Genomic DNA, 20546 nt, shown 5'->3' with positions numbered 1-20546 from the left:
CGATGAGGGGGTCACATCAGCTGTGCTGAGCTGGGGCACACTTTTGCTGGAGGAGAATTTCTCCTTGGGGCTTGAAAACTGAGCGGGAGTTAAAAATGCGCTCGTGTGGCTACACCGAGCTCATGGCGGGCTAGGCCCGGCCGTGCCCCCCTACTGTTCTTTTCGCCTTCCTTGATGGGGTTCGGCCGTGAGTGGGACCTGCCTGGGTCGCGAGAGGCACCGGCGGCATCTGCGGCAGCCCCAGGCGCCCTGCTGCTCTGTGGGGTGCCGCACGGGGTGGAGGAGGAGGAATATGTGGTGAGTTACGAGTTTGGGTGCGGAGTGGGCCCTGGAAGAGGAGCAGGTGACCACGAACAATTTCACCCCCAGAGGGTGGAGAAAGCGGCCGAGATGGCGTCACTTCACCTGCCGCAGCGCCCTGCAGCAATGCCTGGGAGTCAGAGCACCCTCTTGGCCCACATTCCTTGCCCAACCCCGTTGCTAAGCTCTTCTCTGGTGCCTCAGTTTCCCCTTGGCAACCTAGGGCTCATCCGTCCGCAGGTTGGCTGTGGTGGCCCCTAAATGGGGCTACTCCCCCATGGGGAGGGAAATGGGGACAGGAGCCACCTGCCCATGCGCCCAGGGTGTCCTCCCTGTCTCGCAAAGGTGGAGACTCCTCCTCAGCCAGTGATTGCCATGAGATTGTTCATAAATATTTTGTGCTCCGAGTGATAAAATATTAATCTCCTCCAGCCCACATGGAAAAATATTGCTCTTCCTGGGTGTTTATCTTTGTTGCCAGTTACTACAAAGCGAGCAACCCCCCTGCAATACTGATGCCTGGTGATGTCTCCCTGGGGAGAGCCTGCCAGCGCATCGTGGTGCCGCTTGTCCCTTAGCGCTGGGGCTGGAGGGAACTTGTCCCCATCCCTCCTGGCCAGGAAGGCCAGAGTGGCAGCAAGGTGGAAGTCCCGCGGGGAAACTGAGGCACGGGGTGCTGATGTGGTTCTTCAGCACCACATCGGCAGCTGTCGGAGTGCAGAAGACGTCTGGCTGCTTCTGTCCCTCCTGTCACCCCCAGTTGTCCCAGTCTTGTCGTGGAGATGTGGACCTCTCTTGAGGGCAAGAGGCGACGCTGACGCTACAGGATCCTGGGGGTCAGACGGGGCCAGGAAGGGTCTGGGCGGATGAGAAGGCAACCAGGGACCCGAGCGCTCCAGCTGCCGCCTCGCCTCTGCCGCCCCTCGGAGCCGCCGGCACTGCCCAAGCTCAGCGCTCGGCCTGGGGCTGGGGCTGGGGGTGCCCCAGGATGCCGGGGCGGCGGGGGCAGCCTAGGCAGGGGGCCGGGCCGGGTCGGGGCGGGCCGGGGGGCGGAGCAGCTCGGCGGGCTGGGGCTGGCGGAGAGTCGGAGGCGGTGGCAGCTTCGGCAGCGGCACCGGCAGCGGCACCGGCTCAGCCCGGCGGGCCAGGTAAGCGCTGCGGCTCCCGCGGCCCCGCCACTCGCGGCCTCGGGCCGCTCCGTGCCCCGGCGGAGCGGCTGCAGCCCGGGACCCTCCGGTCCGCGCCCGCGGAAGCGCGGGGCACCGGCGCCGCCGCCGGGGCCGCGGGCGGGGAGCCCACGCTGGGTACCGGCACCGGGACGGGACGGGGGTGCGTGAAGGGCTGGAGCTTCACCCTTAGGCAGCGCAGCCTCTGCCAGGGCAGGAGTCCCCAAAGACTGTGGGGCGCAGGGCACCGGGCACCTTCACCGAGGTCCCCATCCTAGCGACGGTCCCCCAGCGGCCCGGCACCCAGAGCCATTGGTGGGATGGGGCCTCGGCAGTGCCCCTTTCCCCTTTGTGTTTCATTGGCATCTCTCGCTTTCTGCCCAGCTGCACCAGCAGCTGCGTGGCCAGACATCGGAGCATCCCTACATGGGCAAGCTGGTGGCCCCGGAGCGCCTGAAGGAGGGGTGGTGGCTGCGGGGCAGCAAAGTGGAAGGGGCAATCCTGGAACAAGCAGGGAGAGTGCGAAGCTGCACAGAGGATGCCCTGGTGGGATGGTGCTTTGGCTGGGGATCATTGTTGCACGCAGTTGTGCCCATAGCTCCCTTCTCCAGCCGTCCTTGGCTGTGGTGGGATCCCACCCTCTTAAGGGTGGTAAGAGCCCAGGGTTAATTTGGGAAGGGAGGGGACGGGTGCTTTACCAGGTCCTTGTCTAAGAGCTGGTGGGAGGCAGGTCACCCTCCTCCCGGCTTTGCTGCTAGGGGCACAGACCCAGAGCTCTGTGGCCTCACCACTCTGGGCTCCTCTTTCCTTCCTTTCCGTGCTATCCTGCCTACTTCTTGCTCTCTCCAGGTTGGGCTGGAGGAGCTAAATGGTTACCAGTTGGAGGTGACACGATGAGCGCCCTGGTGCAGGTGCTTGGACTCTGCAGTGTGGCAGGACTTCCTGGGGGAGAGGGGCAGCTGCGAAGACCTTGGAGAGGGGCAGAGTGCAGTGGCGATGGCCACGGCCCTGCGGGAGCAGCTAGGACCCTGAAATGCAGTGACGGGAGAGACACTTCAAAGCTTCACTCCCTGCCCAAAAGCTCCCCAGTCTGCTAAGCAGGCATGTGCCCATCAGCTCCAGGGAACATGCACACGCGTGTGCCATCATGCCGCCTCCCGGAGGGGCCAGGGAGCACACGTGTGCCTGCACAGTGCAGCCCTTATGCAGGCGTGCACACACATGGAATAGATCCTGGCACAGATGTGCACACACGCTGTGCATGCCGGGCACAGGTGTTGGCATGCGCCGCATTGCACGTGTGCGGCCGTGCAGATGGGTGGCTCACAGCTGCTGATGTGCATGGGGGTGCACCTCAGCATGCCACATGCGTCTGTGCAGACGTGCACATACCCGCGGGGCGTGTACATCTGGGCAGCCATGCCCTGTACAGGTGTCAGCACAGAGCGCCTCATGCTGACGTGCACACACGCATGACCATACAGATGTGCACACCGAATACACTGATGGGCAAGGGCGCACACGGTGCTTACCTCCGTGCGTACCCTGTAGCCATGTGCAAGGGCACACATGCGGCATGTCTCTGTGTCCACGGGTGCGTACACATCCTGTGCTCCCCCGTGGGGCTGGGGGAGTGTGCGGCGTGCACAGCTGTGCAAATGCCCAGCTTGCAACCTGCACCGGGGGTGAGCATGCACATGCTGCACACTTGTCCTCCTGTGCATATGCGCACAGTGATAGTGGCACTGGTCCCGTGGAGGATACAGGCCACGATGCAGTGCCTGTGGGTGCACAGGTGCACATGTGGGCTCTAGGATCTCTCCGGGAACTGGGACAAGGCTGGTTTTCCACTTGCTGTGCTCCTGCATGAGGACATGGGCTCACATTTAGTGCCTCTCTACAGCCTAAGGCCTCTCCAGTCCAGTCCCCCTCTGCTCCTAACAGTGCTGGTGTCAGAGATGAGCAGGTCGTAGTTGCTGGAGGTGAGTAGGATGTTCTCAAGGCTGTTGGGAGCAGACCAGAGTCCCTCCCCTGCACTACATCTGTTGGGATGGATTTGACTCTGCCTTGCCTGGGGCGCTTGGTATGCAATGAAGCCTATCCACTAGCTTCCCTTCCCAAGATGTTCCCCAGATGTTTTCCGGAGGGGTTTTCCTCCCTTTCAGCACTATATAAACCTACCTAAGCAGCTCCAGGAGTGGCCATAATCTCAAGGAGCAGGGGTGTTCCCTGCGTTGCTGCCCCTGTACATCAGAGCTCAGCCTGCCACTGATTGACACTGATGTGTCCTTGGCTTCTTTCCTGCATGAGGAAACCCTGGGAGCAACATATCCATCCCTCATAGTGTGTGTTCACTGCTCGAATTATGCAGTGACTCTTTCTTGGCCTTTTCCTCAAGCTTTTTTGAATGGGGGACTGGTAAGAAATGCTCCTAGGTGCTTGGAGGCTCCCTGGAGGCAGAAGGCACCCAAGCAAGGTGGGGTACTGACCAGCTCATGTCAGTGAGAGGAAAGCTTGCAGTTTTGGGGCATGAAGGAAGAAATTCCAGCTGCTTGCCCTCTGCACCTCTCCAAATTACACCCTTCACTGTGCTGCTCCTCCTCTCTTCAGGAGGGTTGACAACTGTGGAGAATCACTTTCCATTCCTGGTTGCCTTCCAGCTGGTGTTGAAACCTCAAGGCTCTGCTCTCTCATTGTGCTTCCTAGCGCTTGCTTCCTTGGCTGGGAGCATCTCTGCACCCAGGGCACATCCGCCTGCCCTGGGAGCAATGAGTGTGCTCGTGGGCATCAAAGGGTTCCCTGGGTCCAGTCATGGGGGTGGCTGCAGTGGAGCTGCCTTGGGGTGGGTTAGCCGGGGGCACAGTATTGATGTCCAACACTGTGGTCTGTCATCACCATCCAGCGTCACCATCCAGTAATGCTGCCTTGCTTCACCGTCCAGCATCATGATCCAGCATCACCATCCAGCACCGCTGTCCAGCATCGCCATCCAGCAATGCCATCGCTGTCCAGCATTCCTGTCGAACACCACTGTTCAGCATCGTTATCCAGCACCGCTGTCTGGCATCGCTGTCCAGTGTTGCTGTTCATCATCGCCTTCCAGTCTCACTGTCTGGTATCACCATGCATCCTCAACACCCACCATCACCATCCATCAGTCCCACCCAGTCGTCCAGTATTGCAGGTCCCACATGAGCACCTTAACCATCCAGCTGTATTTCCCCACCGCTGCAAATGTGTGTTGCTCCTATGTGTCAGGGACCTGTAGTGTCACCCCCACGCAGGAGCATCCTGAGGTCACCAGGTTGCTGTTGGTCTCCTGGCAGCTCCTACTTTCACGGCCCAGATACCTAAATCCCAGACCTGCAGGGCTGCAGAAGTTGACTTTAAATGGGAAACAAAACTCTTCCATGTTTTGGGAAAAGACAACTAGTCTCTGAAGAGACTTCATTTATATTCAAAAAAAGGCATGTCTGTAGCAAAAGTCTTTGATTTCTTAGCTCCATTGTGGTTTATGCAGCAGCAGTGAACAAATCCAGCTTTTACTTTTTCTGAAATTTCCGAATTTAATGTAGAGGGAAGGAAAGGGGTGAATAAGCAGTGTCCAAAAGACAAGAACACAGGAGTTGTCCATGTGTGTCAGCTCAGGGCTTGGCAGTCCAGCTGGCAAATGGGACTCAGCAGCAACGTCCTGTTCTTTTGCAGGCCTCGCCCAGGCAGGCAGTGTTGTGGTTTGAGTCAGCGTGCTCTGCTTGGACCCAGCATTGGGTCTGTCTGCTCAGCACAGGCTGGATGTCCTTGCCCCACACGACTTCCTTGCCCTGGGTGATAGCCTTGCCCTAGGGGGAGCATTCCTGTCCCTGAGTGACATCTCTGCCCTGGACAACATCCCTGGCCTTGGGTGATATCCCTGCCCCTGCATTGCATTCCTGCCCCTCTGTGCTCTCTGTGATTTCTTTCCTTCCTCCCTGATATTTTGATGGGACAGAAAGGCTCTGCCCTACCTGGACACTCTGCTTGGAGCTACTGTGGGAGCTGTATCCCAGCCTGCCTTGGACATGCCAACAGTTCCTGGAAAGTTTTGTAGTAGGATTAGACCCCATGCTCTAGCTTGTCTCTCCATAATTTTGTCACTTTTTCATGTACTGGGAATCCAGAGTGGTTGCTGGGGCTGTCACATCTGCTTGACTCTCTCCTACTCCTCTGCAGGATATGAGGGGGCCTCCGCCTACAGAACACAGAGGTTGGTGTGAGCACATTGGGATGGAGAACACAAACAAGCTCACGCTTGAATCTGCTGGAAGAGCAGTAGGCTCTCCTGGTCCCCCAAGCCTGATGCTCAGTCTCCAGGCATGGCATCTTTGAACACCCCTTGCAGCACCTGCATTGCTGGGACGTGATCCCCAGCCCTCTTTGCAGCCCTCAGACTCACTCTCTCCTGTTTCTGCTTTTCCAGGTGCTGAATGCTCGGCCTGGGCAGCACTGTCCTCTCCTGCTGATGCTGCGCAGCTCTGATCCCCCTTCCATCTGATGCTTTGGGACCAGTTCCTCTCACCTTGATAGGTGGAAACTGGTAACAGGGGGTACTGTGTGTCCCCCTGCCAGCAGTGATGTACCCCATGGTGGTCCCAGGTGCCCTCTGGGTCTGGCTGCTGCACTCAGCTGCCTGCTTGGCCAGTGGCCATGGCCCAGTTGGCAAGAAGGAGATCAGCATTGAGGGGGACCTGGTCATCGGGGGCCTCTTTCCTGTGCATGAGAAAGGTGTGGGGAGTGAAGACTGCGGCAAAATAAATGAACATCGGGGCATCCAGCGTCTTGAGGCTATGCTCTTTGCGTTGGATGAGATCAACAAGGACTCAAGCATTTTGCCAGGGATCACACTGGGTGCCCACATCCTCGACACCTGCTCCAAAGACACTTATGCCCTGGAGCAGTCACTTGACTTCGTCCGTGCCTCCTTGACCAAGGTGGATGGCTCAGAGCATATTTGCCCTGATGGCTCCTACGCGGTCCATGATGATGTACCCACAGCCATCACTGGTGTCATTGGGGGCTCCTACAGTGATGTCTCCATCCAGGTACCTCACAGGAAGGCAAGAGGGTCTCAGATGGGCCTGAGCGTTTGGCAGAAATGGCAGTGGGGGATGACCTGGTTACAGGGCTGCAATATCTCAGTCTTTCTTAGCTCAAGACTGCCTCAAATGGGGAAGCCCTGGGCCTGCCCTGTTCTTTGGCTACATGTCCACTTCCTTCCCTGGCAGTGTGTGGCATGTGTGTGTGTGTGTGTCTTTCTTACTTTCTGCTAAAGAAAATATCCCCTTTCTGTTTTTCTCAGGACTTGAAGGGCTGCAGCTGCCCTCCTCTCCCTCGTACCCTTCCATGTTCACTCCTTGCTGCCATTATGGTCTACTTGCTCTGAGGCTATGCTGTGCTCCCTAGGTAGTGAAGGGATGATGGCCCATCAGACAGGAGCCACGAAGCTTACACAAGGAGCTATTTCTCTACCATGGCATTGCCAGTCCCATCTGACTACTAATTTGAGAATCTGCAGCCCTGCCAGTGCCAGGGCTACCCCTTGAGTTCTCCCCATCTCAGACTGTGGAGGATCTTGCTGGGCCTCCCCAACAGCAGCTTCTCAGCAGAGGTGTTTGCAGCTTGGGCCATGGCAGAATCATTCCCTGCCAATTCCCTCGGAGAGGGACACTGGCCAGGCTGGGAACAGATGGGAAATACTTTATGCGCCTCCTGTGGCTTGCCAAAACACGAGAGCTGTAGCAGGGGCTCCTTAGCCAATGATTATCTTGATATTCAGGTCCACACCATCCTCTGTGTTGTGGTTGCCGGCCAGCACTCTGAGCTCCCTGGTCTTCCACCAGCAAATTTGAATGGCGTGAGCTGCCTTCTGGTACTTCTTGTACTGGGTCTTGGCATTCCACATCCTGGCATGGGCCTGCAGGATGACGCTTGCCCTCTCCAGCCTCAGGTACGCCGATAACACTCACAGCCGCCTCTCCTCCTGCTGCTGGATGACAGCTTGGGCCACCAGCTCTGGATGCTGAGCATGTTGTTCCTGGCCTGACACAGGGCCCAGCGGACCAGCTGCCCACACCATCAGGCCTGGATGGCCACAACTGCATTGGCATGATGGTCCTCCTGCTGCACAGACGGAGCATGGGGTCACTTGGGAACATGGCACTCTTTGGAAACCTGGTGCTGATTCAGATCTGGAGAGGAATCAACTCTTCCCCGTTGTCCAAGAAAAGAATTTGGGGTCTGAATGCAACCTGGAGGTGGTTCAAAATGAACTGAAGGCAGTGTTTTTCTCCTTGTCATATTTACTGGTGAGACTCCTTGCTCCAGGAGTTGACAGCTAGAATTTTTGAATGTTTAAGAAGAGCCCAGGCAAGTTTATAGAAAAGCAACCTCTTGAAGGTTATTAAATCTATAGAAATAGCCTCTGGGAGAGTTACTCAAATGGGGAAGCTGGAATGAGCTACAAATCCCTGGAGACCAGGAGCATATGGGAAGTGTCACCCAAGACTTTCTTGGGCAGCTTCTTTGGTTGCTGCCAGGGATAGATACAACACAGCTGCTCCTGCATCTGCAGACACACTTGTTTGACAGAAGATGCCTCAGCATCTAAATGCTGCCCTGCAGATAGTCCATGGCCTGTAGCTATTCTGTCACTCAGAGGAGCCTAAAACAGCCTGCTGGGGAAGTGTGCCCTAGCCCAGGTGCAAACTGGGGTGCAAGCCCACACAGAGAGGGGCAGAGATAGGGGAAAGAGAGATTGCAGGAGGTATTGTGTCTCCCCAGTTGGGCTCTGTGAAGGTTCATGGTGTCTCTCATTTCCCCTACCCAGGAGATGAACCCCAGCATCTAGCACAGGACTAGAGCCCTGTCAGAAGAAGGAGTCCACTCACCACAGTCTCCATGGGCTGCTATGGAAGAGTCAGTTGCCATGCGACACATGCATTATCCCAGTCTTCCCTTCCCAGCATAACAGTGGGGAATGGGGGCTCCTTCATCATCCTGATATCTGACTCTTGTGTGTGATCGTTGGCTGGGGATGTTGCATAGTGGGAAGAAGAACGTGTCAGCACCCAAGATCGACTCACTTTCAACCCCATGACTCCTGTTCCTGGAGGGCTGGATGCATTGGTGGGCCACCCTCCAGTGTGGCTATGATGTCCCCTGACATCAGCATGGCTCCCTGGGGGGCCATTCCAGCAGATCTGTTGGAGAGGACCCAGCTTCCAGAGCCCTTCTTGCCTGTGATGAGCTGGGTGTTAAAGCCATCAGACATAAGGTGGGGAGGTGACAAGGAGATGCCAGCTAGAATGGTGCTTGGCAAGTCCCAACCCTACGTTTTCCTGTAGCAAACCTAGGTCAACCACAGCTCCATGTCTTCACCTGAGAGCATGGTCAGGGTACAAGGAAGAGACAAGCTCCTCCACATCCTCAGTGTCTGCCTGCAGAAATGGGCACCTCTAGCATCTGAGACCTATGCTGTGACCCTGGATGTGATGCAGCTCTGCTTCCCAAACCAGTGGCACCATGAAGTCAGGGGCCAGCTTTGGGATGGTGTGTTGGGAAAAGCATCCTTCCTAACAATGTAGCCAGCTAGAGGGGCCAGTCAAGACCCTGGGGCTCTTGATGGGCCATGTGCTCTCTCAGATTTTGCAAGTCCCTGGGGCTTGACTAAGCACACCCACCAGTTCCTGTGTGCAGCATCCTGTCTGCAAGTGCCTGTGTTCCTCCACCTGCAGGATGGAGGAAGACGAGTCATGGAGACAGACAGTCCTGATGCTGAGGGCACCTCTTGAGACAAGGCCCTTCCCAGACAGTTGTGAGAGGCAATTTTGAGGTTGTTCCAGGACACATGGAGCCTTGCAGCTGGCCTGTGCTCTTGGCCAGTGAGCTGCAAGCTTTAATGGGAAAGAATTATTATCTAATACCTCCTACCCCGGGCTGAACCTAGGCAGAGGCGCTGCTGCTCTCTGGGGCCTTCCTCCCATTAGGAGATGCAATTTACTGCTAAAAACATATTTGGCCATGTCAATTAAATGCCACGGCTCTTGCATGGGGAGTGGGGAGATGCATTCAGGCTGCTTGTTCTCATTGGTGGGAAGGCTCCTGACCCCCCTCCCCCACACACCTTTTCCTCCCCCCTTGCTACTCAGAGAGCCTGGATTTTTAATAGCCTCATTAGCGGCATTTTTTTTCCCTTTTGAAGGCAATGAGCCTTTCTGCTAAGTGACCAGAAGCTGCAGCTGTTCCAGGCCTTTGCAGGGGGCTATGGGCTCAAGGGCTGCCAGCAGCCCCCTCTGCATCTTCAGTACCCTGATGCCTCTTCTATCTGGCTCAGAACTGGCAGGCAAGCCATGCGGGGAGCCCTCACCCTGCTCCTGGCCCACTTTTCTTCCCTGCCTGCTGGCAGTGGCGATGCTGAGGGGGCCCTTTTTGTGCTGCAGGGCTGTGAGATGCATTGCCTTTGCTGTCTTTTGTGGATCACCTGGGGTGGATTTTCTGCTTTTGCCATTTGTCCCTTTACTCGTTCCCTCCCTTGCCCAGAATATCATAGGTGGAGAGTATGAATATTAAAAACAAAGGAATGAGCAAGAGCTGGAAGGAATTAGAAGCCAGTAAAATGGCCATGTTTCCTGAGAGCAAATAATCACAGAGCAGCTTGGAAAATGACCCCAAGCCTTTCTGCTTGCTAGACACCATGATGTCCCTTCCTCCACATGAGTGGGATAAGAAGGCGAGAGCCAGTGAATGGGCCTGCTACAGGGACCACAGCAGCCTGCTCAAGTCTCAGACATGGCTCGGACCTGTGGGTCCTTCCCTCTGGTCTCTCCATGCCCACCCTTGGCAAGGTCTGTCTGCTTTGTGGCCTGAGGCTGCTGCAGCCCTACGAGGACCATACTTCCAGCTGTGCTCCAGCACCCACAAGAGGGTTTGGGTGACCCTGTATATGCACCCTTCCACCCGTCTGCCTGCCTGCTGTGAGCAGGTTGCTGAGCAGTCAGGGACTCTGAGCCACCAGATGTGGATTGCTCTACAAACATACTGCTGTGTTTAGGATCCATGATGTATTTGGCTGATACTTCAACATGTAGTTTTGGGCAAGGATCTGACAGTGGGACTGTCCCTCTTTGGGACATGTCTTCAGGAGAGCTGCAGGAGTGGACTATGGCTGGGCAATATCCCTTGTACGTTATGCTCATCTCTCTTCCTCCACACAGGTAGCCAACCTGCTGCGGCTGTTCCAAATCCCACAGATCAGCTATGCTTCCACGAGTGCCAAGCTCAGTGACAAGTCCCGGTATGATTACTTTGCCCGCACCGTCCCGCCAGACTTCTACCAAGCCAAGGCCATGTCGGAGATCCTCCGTTTCTTCAACTGGACCTATGTCTCCACTGTGGCCTCAGAAGGTGACTATGGTGAGACAGGCATAGAGGCCTTTGAGCAAGAGGCCCGCATGCGCAACATCTGCATTGCCACCTCGGAGAAGGTGGGGCGCTCCATGAATAAAAAGACCTATGATGGTGTGGTCAGGGCCCTGCTGCAGAAGCCCAATGCCAGAGTGGTCGTGTTGTTCACCCGGAGCGAAGATGCCCGGGAGCTGCTGGCAGCTGCTCACAGAGCAAATGTATCCTTCATGTGGGTAGCCAGTGATGGGTGGGGAGCCTTGGAGAGCGTGGTAGCTGGAAGAGAAGCCATTGCAGAGGGAGCCATCACCATTGAGTTGGCGGCATACCCCATTAAAGAGTTTGCTGCCTACTTCCGCAATCTCAACCCCTACAACAATAGCCGAAATCCTTGGTTTCGGGAGTTTTGGGAGCACAAGTTCAAGTGCAGCTTCCACACTCAAGATTGCAGTCGATACTCCCTAAAGACAGGCAAGTTTGAGCCAGAGTCCAAGATCACATTTGTGGTTAATGCAGTCTATGCCATGGCTCACTCTCTTCACAACATGCACCGAACTCTGTGCTCCAATGTCACCAAACTCTGCGACTCAATGAAGCCTGTTAATGGCAAGAAGTTCTACAAGGATTTCATACTCAATGTTAATTTTGATGGTAAGTTCAGAGGTGGAGAAGAGGTTTGATTACCTAGCTATCTGAAAGGGATGGATGGAAGGGCAGAGAAGATCAAGGAGAGCCAGATTTCACCTATTCCTCCAGTGCGCCCAAACTGGGAGCCCTGACACAGTGGGCTGTGTCTCTCCCAGGACACTAATATCAGACAACCACAGTCTGGAGGAAATCCAAGCCTTCCCTCTCCAGGAGATGTAGACAGACTACTATGGCTGAGTGGAACTGGGTCTCACATGTTTCCCCCTGCCCCGTCCAACTCCTTCCCAAAGGTACCATGTCTTTGGAGGCTTTGATTGTAGGCTCTGTAATTTAGCCCCTTGTTTTAAGAGCTAAACTGGAGGGAGACTTTGACCAGGAACTCACAGCTCTGGGGATGAATCTGAAATACCTCCTCCATAATCTGGGCTGAGTCTGGTAATCCATGAGTAATTCAGATCTGTGCACGTAGTAGGAGGACAACAGTGCTGCCTTGGAGCTTAGAATTGCCCTCTCCTTGCTCCACACTCTTTGCCCTTGTGGAGCTGGCCTGGAAGCTACCAGGCTTCTTAGACATGTGGGGAGATAATTCTCCACCATTGCTTTCATGACCCTGTTATGTCCATGGAAGCAATTACTGCTGAGTTATCATGAAGACAGGGAACAGCCTGGAAATTTGCCCTTGACCTTAGCAGCTTCGACATGTCTCTCTAATGTGCAGGATGCAACATCATCTCTACACTGGAAGCAAGTGCTCTCCTGGCCAATAGGCAGGGCTGTGGTGGGGAGAGGGGTCAGTGAGATATGCTGAGCAATACTGCTGCAGGACTGACAGTGTGAAGCCAGTGACAGTCTCCCTGTCTCCTCCCCACAGCTCCATTCAGGCCAGCAGATACCAAGAGTGTTGTGCGATTTGACCGCTTCGGTGACGGGATTGGGCGCTACAATATCTTCAACTATCACTACATGGATGGGCGTTATCAGTATCAGAAGGTGGGCTACTGGGCTGAGGGGCTCATTCTCGACACCAGCCTCATCCCGTGGGCTGAAACATCTGTCCCAGTGTCCCAGTGCAGTGACCCATGCAAGAAAAATGAGATAAAGAGCATGCAGCCTGGAGACATATGTTGCTGGATCTGCATCCCCTGCCAGCCTTATGAATACCTGCTAGATGAATTCACCTGCATGGACTGTGGTCTTGGTTACTGGCCCAATGAGACCCTGAATGGTTGCTTTGAGCTGCCCCAAGAGTACATCCGCTGGAAAGATGCTTGGGCCATTGGTCCGGTCACTATTTCTTGCCTGGGATTTATTGCCACTCTCTTTGTTTTTGGGGTCTTTATCAAGAACAATGACACCCCCATTGTGAAGGCCTCAGGGCGGGAACTCTGCTATATTCTCTTAACAGGGGTCCTCATGTGCTACAGCATGACCTTCATCTTCATTGCAAAGCCTTCCACTGATGTTTGCACGCTCCGGCGCCTGGGGCTGGGCACATCTTTCGCTGTCTGCTATTCGGCTCTCTTGACCAAGACAAATCGCATAGCCAGGATCTTTAGTGGTGTAAAGGAAGGGGTACAGCGCCCTAGGTTCATAAGCCCCACATCGCAGGTGGTCATCTGCATGGCCCTCATCTCCTGCCAGCTAATCATCGTTGTTATCTGGCTGCTGGTGGAGACTCCTGGCACTGGCAAGGAGACAGAGCCTGACAAGAGATATATTGTTACCCTTAAGTGCAACAACCGTGACTCCAACATGCTCATTTCGCTCACCTACAACGTCCTCTTGATTATCCTGTGTACGGTGTATGCCTTCAAGACACGGAAATGCCCCGAGAACTTCAATGAGGCCAAGTTCATCGGATTCACAATGTACACAACCTGCATCATATGGCTGGCCTTCCTGCCAATCTTCTATGTGACCTCCAGTGACTACCGAGTAAGAGCCTAAATTTTGGGTAGCTCAGGCAGACCGCAGCCTGGCAGGTCCTTGTGATATGGACCCTGAAAGGCCTGTGGCTGGAAGATGAGTCTGGGGAAAGGAGTCTTTGAGATAGCAGCTTGTAAAGGTGATGGTCACCTATGCATTGGAGCACTTAGGAATGGGTGAAGCATGGCAACAGGTGATGCTAAAAGGGCAGGTCTGATGGGGGCAATGGTTCCTGAGGGCATGACTGCCCCTCGGCAAAATGTTGGTCAGGGCAAGGATGGCACACATTGTCCCTGAGCTCTTCAGAGAACCCACCTGACCTGCTTCCCACCCTTCTAAACCCCCATTCTTCAGGAATTGCCTTCCTTGGACCTGGCTATGAGGGGGGCACAAGACAGCCCTGATCACCTCCCATCTGCCCTCCTTTCTTGATCTTGTGGGTGCTGGTGGATCATGAGAATGACAGCTCTTACTTTTCCAGAGAGAAACAGCAGCCCCTGGTGGGAGCAGAAATGTGTTACAGTCGTGCTGGAGTCTGGCTCCACATCAGGAAAAGTTCAAAATGGGGACATTTGCAAGGCCCAGTGCATGGAGCACATTGGTGGGCTGCTCGGGGCGTTTCCCAGGCTATGCTGTGCACAGGAAGTGTGTCTCAGTTGGCACAGTGGCCTCTGCCCATAAGTCTCTATCTGATGTGGGCACTGGACTGGCATGGGATTTTCTTTTTCATGGCATTGGGGTTTCAGCCTGCTAAGTAGGGCCACCCTGATGGGGAGATCTGGTGTGGAGTGTGGCATTCAATTTGCTCGAGTGGTGCAGGCATGTGGAAAAGGGGAGCTGACTATGGCTCCTGGCCCCAACACCTTGTCCCTGGCTCTAAGTTTGGGCTTGGGGAAGGGCAAGGAGGAGTGTGCTAGATCCCACCGCTGTTCAGTGTGTCCCATGGAGCAGGATGAACATGGCAATGGCCCTTCCTTAAGGCTCAGCAGCATCCTCTGCACCCTGGAACTGGTGAAGTACAAAAGCAGGCTTCCTCTTGTCCTGCTTGTGGCAGAGGGCTCATGGTAGACCAATTCAGAGGAGGTTTCTTGGCATCTTGCCGAGCCTGCAGGCCTGGCCTAATGACTGCCTTCTCCACTACCCCATCTCCAGGTCCAGACGACCACCATGTGCATCTCAGTGAGCCTCAGTGGCACCGTGGTCCTCGGCTGCCTCTTCACTCCCAAACTCCACATCATCCTCTTCCAGCCCCAGAAGAACGTGGCCAGCCACCGCGTGGGCACCACTCGGTTCAGCGTGGCAGCTGCAGGCTCTAGCCAGTCCCATGGTGAGTGCGGCAGGAACAGGGGAGAGGGCTGGGGAGGCCTTTTAATTGCTGGGGTGGAAGAGGCTGGAGGAAAGCTTGGATGAGAGTTGGATGTAGTTGAAAACAGGAGAGTGAAAAACACTGTTGTGTGCCCTGCTGATCATCCCTGTTTCACATCCCAAAGCCTGATCCCACCTGTTTAACCGGGCTGCTAACCCCAAGGCCGTGGCACAGCCTGCTGGAGGGGTGTGGCTCATGGGTGCCCATTGCCCCATCCTAGTGGGCTGCAGTAGCCCTGGGTACCCCTTGCCCTCATGGGATGCAGGCACTAAGGGTGCTCGTGCACAGCAATGTGATGCTGCCACCTCAGGCCCTACTGTCTGTTGCCCCCACAACCTTACCCCAGTGGGATGCAGCTGCCCCAACACTTATTTCCCACCACAGTGGGATACAGTGACACTAAGTGCCATCACCCGCATAAGAGGATGCAGCCACACTGGGCACCCACTGCGCACCGAAGTGGAATGACTTGGGCTAGGGGGAAAAGGCTGATGGCAGACCCCAACATGTTGCTCACTGCCATCTTCTTGGCCAGGTTCTTCCTCACAGTACATGCCCACGGTGTGCAATGGTCGCGAGGTGGTGGACTCCACAACATCCTCCCTGTGAAAGATGGGCTGGCTGCTCCAAGGTGCTGCAGTTCCGGCCCCCTTGGGATGTCCCAGCTCCAGCAAGAGCTCCAAGGCAGCACTGCACCTGAGCTTGCTCACTAAGGTGAGGGCATTGTCCAAGGCAGAATCTGCAGAGCAGGACCCACCTTGGCCTCATGCCCTGCTGTGGGGGGCCCCTGAGCCTGGAAAGAGGCTCAGCCCCCAACCCTGTGCGAGCCTCCCAGCCTGTGCACCAAGCTGGGGTGTACAACGTGCTTCCATCACACTGAGCTGTGTTACACCATATTTCTCCGATGCCGAGCTGTGTGCCACTGTGCACTTTCCTTGCACTGAGCCACGATCCCGCGTCCCACTGCCCTCTCACTAAGCCATGATATGCCACACTTCCCTGCCAGCACGCTTTGCTCACGCTAAACCATGCCATGCACCACTCGTCCAGCACGCTGAGCTGTTACATGTCCCACTTCCCTTCAACTAAGTCCTGTTACATGTCGCACCGAGCCATCACCTGCTGCATTTCCTTCGCACTGTGCCATGGCACATGCTCTTCCCTTGTGCTGAACTGTGATTCACATCACTTTTCTTTCACGCAGAGCTGTATTACACACCATGCAATGAGCCGTGTTACACGTTGTGCTTTCCCTGGATGCCATAGCTAGATGTGTGGCTCAGGGCAGGTCCCAGCTGTGGCGCTAGCCTCACCTCCCCATCACGCACCAGAGCTAAGCACCCATAGCTGCGCTGATCCTAGTAACAATTCTCCTTGCCCTAACACCCTGAAAAAGCACAGACAGGTTGCACCTGAGTACCCCACCTCTGTACCCTCGTGGTGTTTTTAGTTCTTTTCTAGAGTATATCTTGGCACAAGGCACTCAGGGCAGGGAGGGTAACAGTAAGGATCATGTTTATCCCTCCGTTACAGCCCTTGCTCAGCCGGTTGCAGAGCCCAGGAGATCGGGGTTTTGGACCAGGTTGAGTGACTTGCCCTGTGTATTTGAGTCCAGTCAAGTTTTTAAGAACAGATTTTTTTCTGTGAGCCAGATTGTGATATGTAAATAAAGTGTTTTTTTTTTTCTCTTGTCTTTAGTTGATTCTTCTGAGAAGAGGGAAGCTATTAGGGTGCAGGGCCACAAGCACAAGTGAGAACCATAGCTTAGCTGGTGCTGCTGAGGGGCCTGGAAACAGGGCGGGGGGCGGGGGGAAAGAGAGTCACATAACTCCAATACTGAGGGGCAGAAATGCTCAAGCTCTCCCTGTCCCATAGGGGCAGCCACACTAATGACGTTAAAAGCAAGACTATAAACAACAGAGGCTTTAATGAACCAGAGGATAGGGATAGGGGAGAACAAGTGAAAGGTTTAGGAGCTGTCAGCCATTCCTGCCTTTTTCTTCAGGGGAATGATGCAGATGCTGTTTTTGGCTTCCTTGATTCTCCACCACCTGCCCAGCCTGTAGACAAGAAAAAGATGAGGTTCAGATTCTGTCTGTCCTCACAGCAGACTGTATTCCCCCTCCTCATCCCAGGCATGACACGGGATCAAGGTGCTCAGCCCTTGGAGGGAACTGTGCCCCGCGTGCCTCTATCCAGCTGCAGCTTTGCACCCACAACCCAGGGTAGAGGGGACAGTACCGGTGCTCCTGCCCGAGGCCAGCCACAAGGAAGTCAGCTGCTGCCGAGAACTTTAGACTGTTAACAAAGCCGACCTGAAGGGGAGAGAATGAGCATGAGGAGCAGGCAGCTCCAGCATGGCAACTTTACACTCAGCTCCCATGTGTGGCCTCCTGGAGAGCCACGCATTGAGCCAACAAAACAGAGCCAAGCCCTCCAGCATCCCCAACCTCCCCACCATGCCCCATCCATACCAGGGGGATGTCAAATAGGGGCTCTAGTTTCCGAAATCCCTCGCCGGATTTCCACAGCTTCACATTGGCACTGTGTGAGCCTGGGGTAGAGGAAGAGAGATCTCCCCCATCTTAAAATGGGAGCAAGGCCCCCGGCCCTGTTTCCCCTACCCATCCCCTCAAAGCAACAGGAAAAGCAAGGGTCACGCAGCATGAGGCACCTGTAGCGACAAGGTCACTGTTGTGCAGGGCAGCCACCGCTGAGATCCAGTACGGCTGCTGCAGGTCGTGGGAGCCATGTGTGCCGTGAGCCTGCCTCACTACCGCGAGCGGCTTCTTCTTCGTCAGCCCCCACAGAGCGACAGACCTGCCGGGGGAGAGCCGGTGGTGCGGGAGGTGCAGAGAGCATGGCCATGCCAACCCCCAGAGCAGCCCCATCCTGGCACTCACCCATCATCTGCCCCTGACACCATGTGCTCCTCATTGATGAGCTGAATACAGTCAATAGAGCCCCTAAAGAGAGTGGGTGTTTAGCATTGGTTATCAGGGTGCTTTGGAGTCTCCTGAGGGAAGGCAGATAAAGCCCCACGCTCCCAAGAGCTCATAAGGGCATCTGCTGTTGTAATATGCGGTACCCACTTTACCCCCAAGCAGCCCAGCCTGCCTGCTCACAGCCCACATAAATCCCCTCATCTGCCCCAGACCTACTGGTGCCCATAAAACACAAGCTGTGACTCCTCAGGAATCTTCCAGATCCGCACAGTGCCATCCCGTCCCCCTGATGTCACACAGCACTCCCGGCTCAGGCTGTCCAGCCCTGTGATTACGTCCTGGTGCCCAAATCTGGAGTGAGAGAGGGAAAAAAAAAAAAAAAAAAAAGGGCAGGGGTAGGGTGCTGACCTGAGTCACAGCTCTCTATCCCCCTGCCTCTGTGCAGGCCTGCTGGTACCTCCCAGACCAGGAGGGTCCTGGGGTGCCTTTGGACAGCAGGCTGGCCAGCTGCTGTGCCCAAAGGGCCAGTGCTCTCTTCACCTCTCACTGCCTGACCAGGGTCTTACAGGGTTTCTATGTATGCGTTCTCCGCCACATTCCAGACCTTGACGGAGCGGTCGTGGGAAGCGCTGTAGAGCTGGTGCGTACCCTTCTGGAAGGACAGGCCCTGCGGAGGAACAAGGAGGCTGATGGACATGTGCATGGCTGCAAGTCTCCCATTCATCTCCCAGGGATCCCCCCCAAAGGCCAGGGGTTGCCCCACAAACTGACTGCCCCATCCAGAGGGTCCAAGCTACCCCTCTGGGGAGAGCAAGAGGTTCACAGACCTCCAAACACCCTGGGACAGCACTGATGAGCAGTTATAGCTGGGGGCAGATGTTGCAAAGCCCATTCTTCCTGGGGGACAGGACACCGGGACAGCTTTGCATGCCCTCAAATGAGTCCTTGAGCCTTCCTTGCCCATTTTCCAGCTCCTGCAAGGTAGGCAGCATAACCAACCCCCATGTAAAAGTCAGCAGGGACAGCACAGTTGCACACAGCTGCCTGACCCCAGAGGCAGCACAGCTGATGCACACAGCTCCCACCACTTACTCACCGACACGGCATCACGATGACCAGTGAACTTGTACAGGTGCTTGCAAGTGGTTGCCTCCCAGATCATTATCAGTTTGTTCCTGTCTCCAGTTGCCTGGCAGGAAGCAAGAGATGCCTGAAACCTTTGCTTTGGAGTCCCACAGCCCTCCCGAGCTCTGAGCACAACCAAAGCTCCCATCCCACTTGGTCCCAATTCCGGGAACAGGCCACCAACTCTATAAGGTTAGGGTTTTTTTTTTTTTATTTATTTAAATCTAACAGGGTAAATCTGCAGGTGCAAAACTACCCTCCAGGTGACCACCTGTCACTTACCAGGTACTTGCCATCCGACGAGATGGCCATGCAGAGGATGTGAGCCATGTGCCCCACCTGCTGCTCTTCAGAGCCCTTCTTCCCTCGAGGCACCACACACAGCCTCTTCCCACTCTCCACCTCCCCTGCAAGAACCATGGCCTTTGTCAAATGATGGAAATCTCTGCTCTCCCTCCCATACAGCAAGCTGGCATCTCACCTTCCCCAGAAAGAGTGAATAAACCTCGCACAACACACCCAGCAGAAGCAACTATGATGACCTTGAACCTGCCAATGGTCATGGCCTGGAGCCCATGGTCCCCATGCTCTAGGGAGAGCTTCCCTTTTCTCCCCATTATTCCAGCATCTCCTGGGGCAGCCCAGCACCCCCAGCAAGACCCCACAGTCCTCCCACAGCAGGGGCTCTGCAGGATTTAAGTAGGAGAAATGGATAGATTCATTCCTTATAGAGGAAACCAAACTTGCATTTAATGATGGAGCAATCCTTGGCAGCTGAAAAAATGAACTTGTCATCTGGAGAAACAACAAGGCAGGTAATGGGTTGCTGGTGCCCCCGCAACACTCGGATGCTCGCTGGATCGGGAGGTTGCACCTGAGTGGAGAGTGAGCAGGTTATCAACAGGGTCTCTCCTGGGTCTGAACCCCAAGTGCTTCCCCAAGGTCAGTACCCCTAAACAGCAAAGGGTCCTAAAATACCCTTCCTTCCCTCCTCCAGGGCATAAATCAAGTGCTGCTAATGTCCCAGAGAGGGAAAAGGGCCCCTGTTTTTTCACTCAGCACAAGTGTGGGGAGCCCATGTGCAAAGAGTGTGGCAGAGCAGAGGTCAAGCACTGGCTGACCCCAACAACTGCCCATGGAAGTGTTTCCTGGCCCAACTATGGTTGCCCAAAGCAGAAGGGGCTTGCCCAAGCCCCAAGCTCTGCATACTTACATCCTTGGCGACGAGTCGCTGCAGTCGGCCCTTCTGCTCAAGCTGGGGAGAAAGGACAAGTGCCTGTGAGAAGAGCTCCAAGACACCTCCGCCCTCCCCGTCTAGGGGGAGACACTCTGTCCCCAGGAACTGCTGTCCCTCCGCAGGGACTGCTGTCCCATGGGAAGGAGCCGGAGGAGGGACCCAGGCTGCTGCCTGCAACTCACCACGTCCTCCTTTAGGCGGTCAGCAATGAGATCATCTTCGAAAGCCTCTTCCTCTGCCTTCTCCTCCTCTGCGAGCAACACAGGGACACGCGGCTCGGGGCCCTGCCACCCACCGGATGGGAGCCCCCGGGGACGCGGTGCAGGCCAGACCCCGTGCCTCACCGAGGTGCTGCAGCCGCTCCAGGTAGAGCTTCGCGAGCCGCAGCTTCTTCTCCT

General features: G+C 55.5%; 1 protein-coding gene across 1 annotated transcript; it reads left to right on the top strand.

Annotated features, from left to right (window-relative positions):
• The first annotated feature begins 5988 nt into the window (after positions 1-5988).
• On the top strand, positions 5989-15495 carry GRM2 (glutamate metabotropic receptor 2). The gene is made up of 5 exons (XM_010224105.2): positions 5989-6544; positions 10715-11552; positions 12421-13484; positions 14628-14802; positions 15377-15495. The coding sequence occupies exons 1-5, from the start codon at positions 6077-6079 to the stop codon at positions 15448-15450; spliced, it is 2619 nt and encodes an 872-aa protein (XP_010222407.2). The 5' UTR covers positions 5989-6076; the 3' UTR covers positions 15451-15495.
• Positions 15496-20546: the final 5051 nt, after the last annotated feature.

This window comes from Tinamus guttatus, unplaced genomic scaffold (assembly GCF_059628265.1).
Source record: "Tinamus guttatus ecotype Peru unplaced genomic scaffold, ASM5962826v1 Tinamus_guttatus_pri_ptg000163l, whole genome shotgun sequence".
Taxonomy (NCBI): domain Eukaryota; kingdom Metazoa; phylum Chordata; class Aves; order Tinamiformes; family Tinamidae; genus Tinamus; species Tinamus guttatus.
This window is presented reverse-complemented; position numbering and strand designations above follow the sequence as displayed.

What these genes read in the sequence shown, in the direction of transcription:
- GRM2 (XM_010224105.2), top strand. Translation starts at nt 6,077, where the DNA reads ATGTACCCCATGGTGGTCCCAGGTGCCCTCTGGGTCTGGCTGCTGCAC. An exon ending in ACTCAATGTTAATTTTGATG is followed by an intron (nt 11,553 to 12,420) that starts GTAAGTTCAGAG and finishes TCCTCCCCACAG; the next exon opens with CTCCATTCAGGCCAGCAGAT. An exon ending in TGACCTCCAGTGACTACCGA is followed by an intron (nt 13,485 to 14,627) that starts GTAAGAGCCTAA and finishes CCCCATCTCCAG; the next exon opens with GTCCAGACGACCACCATGTG.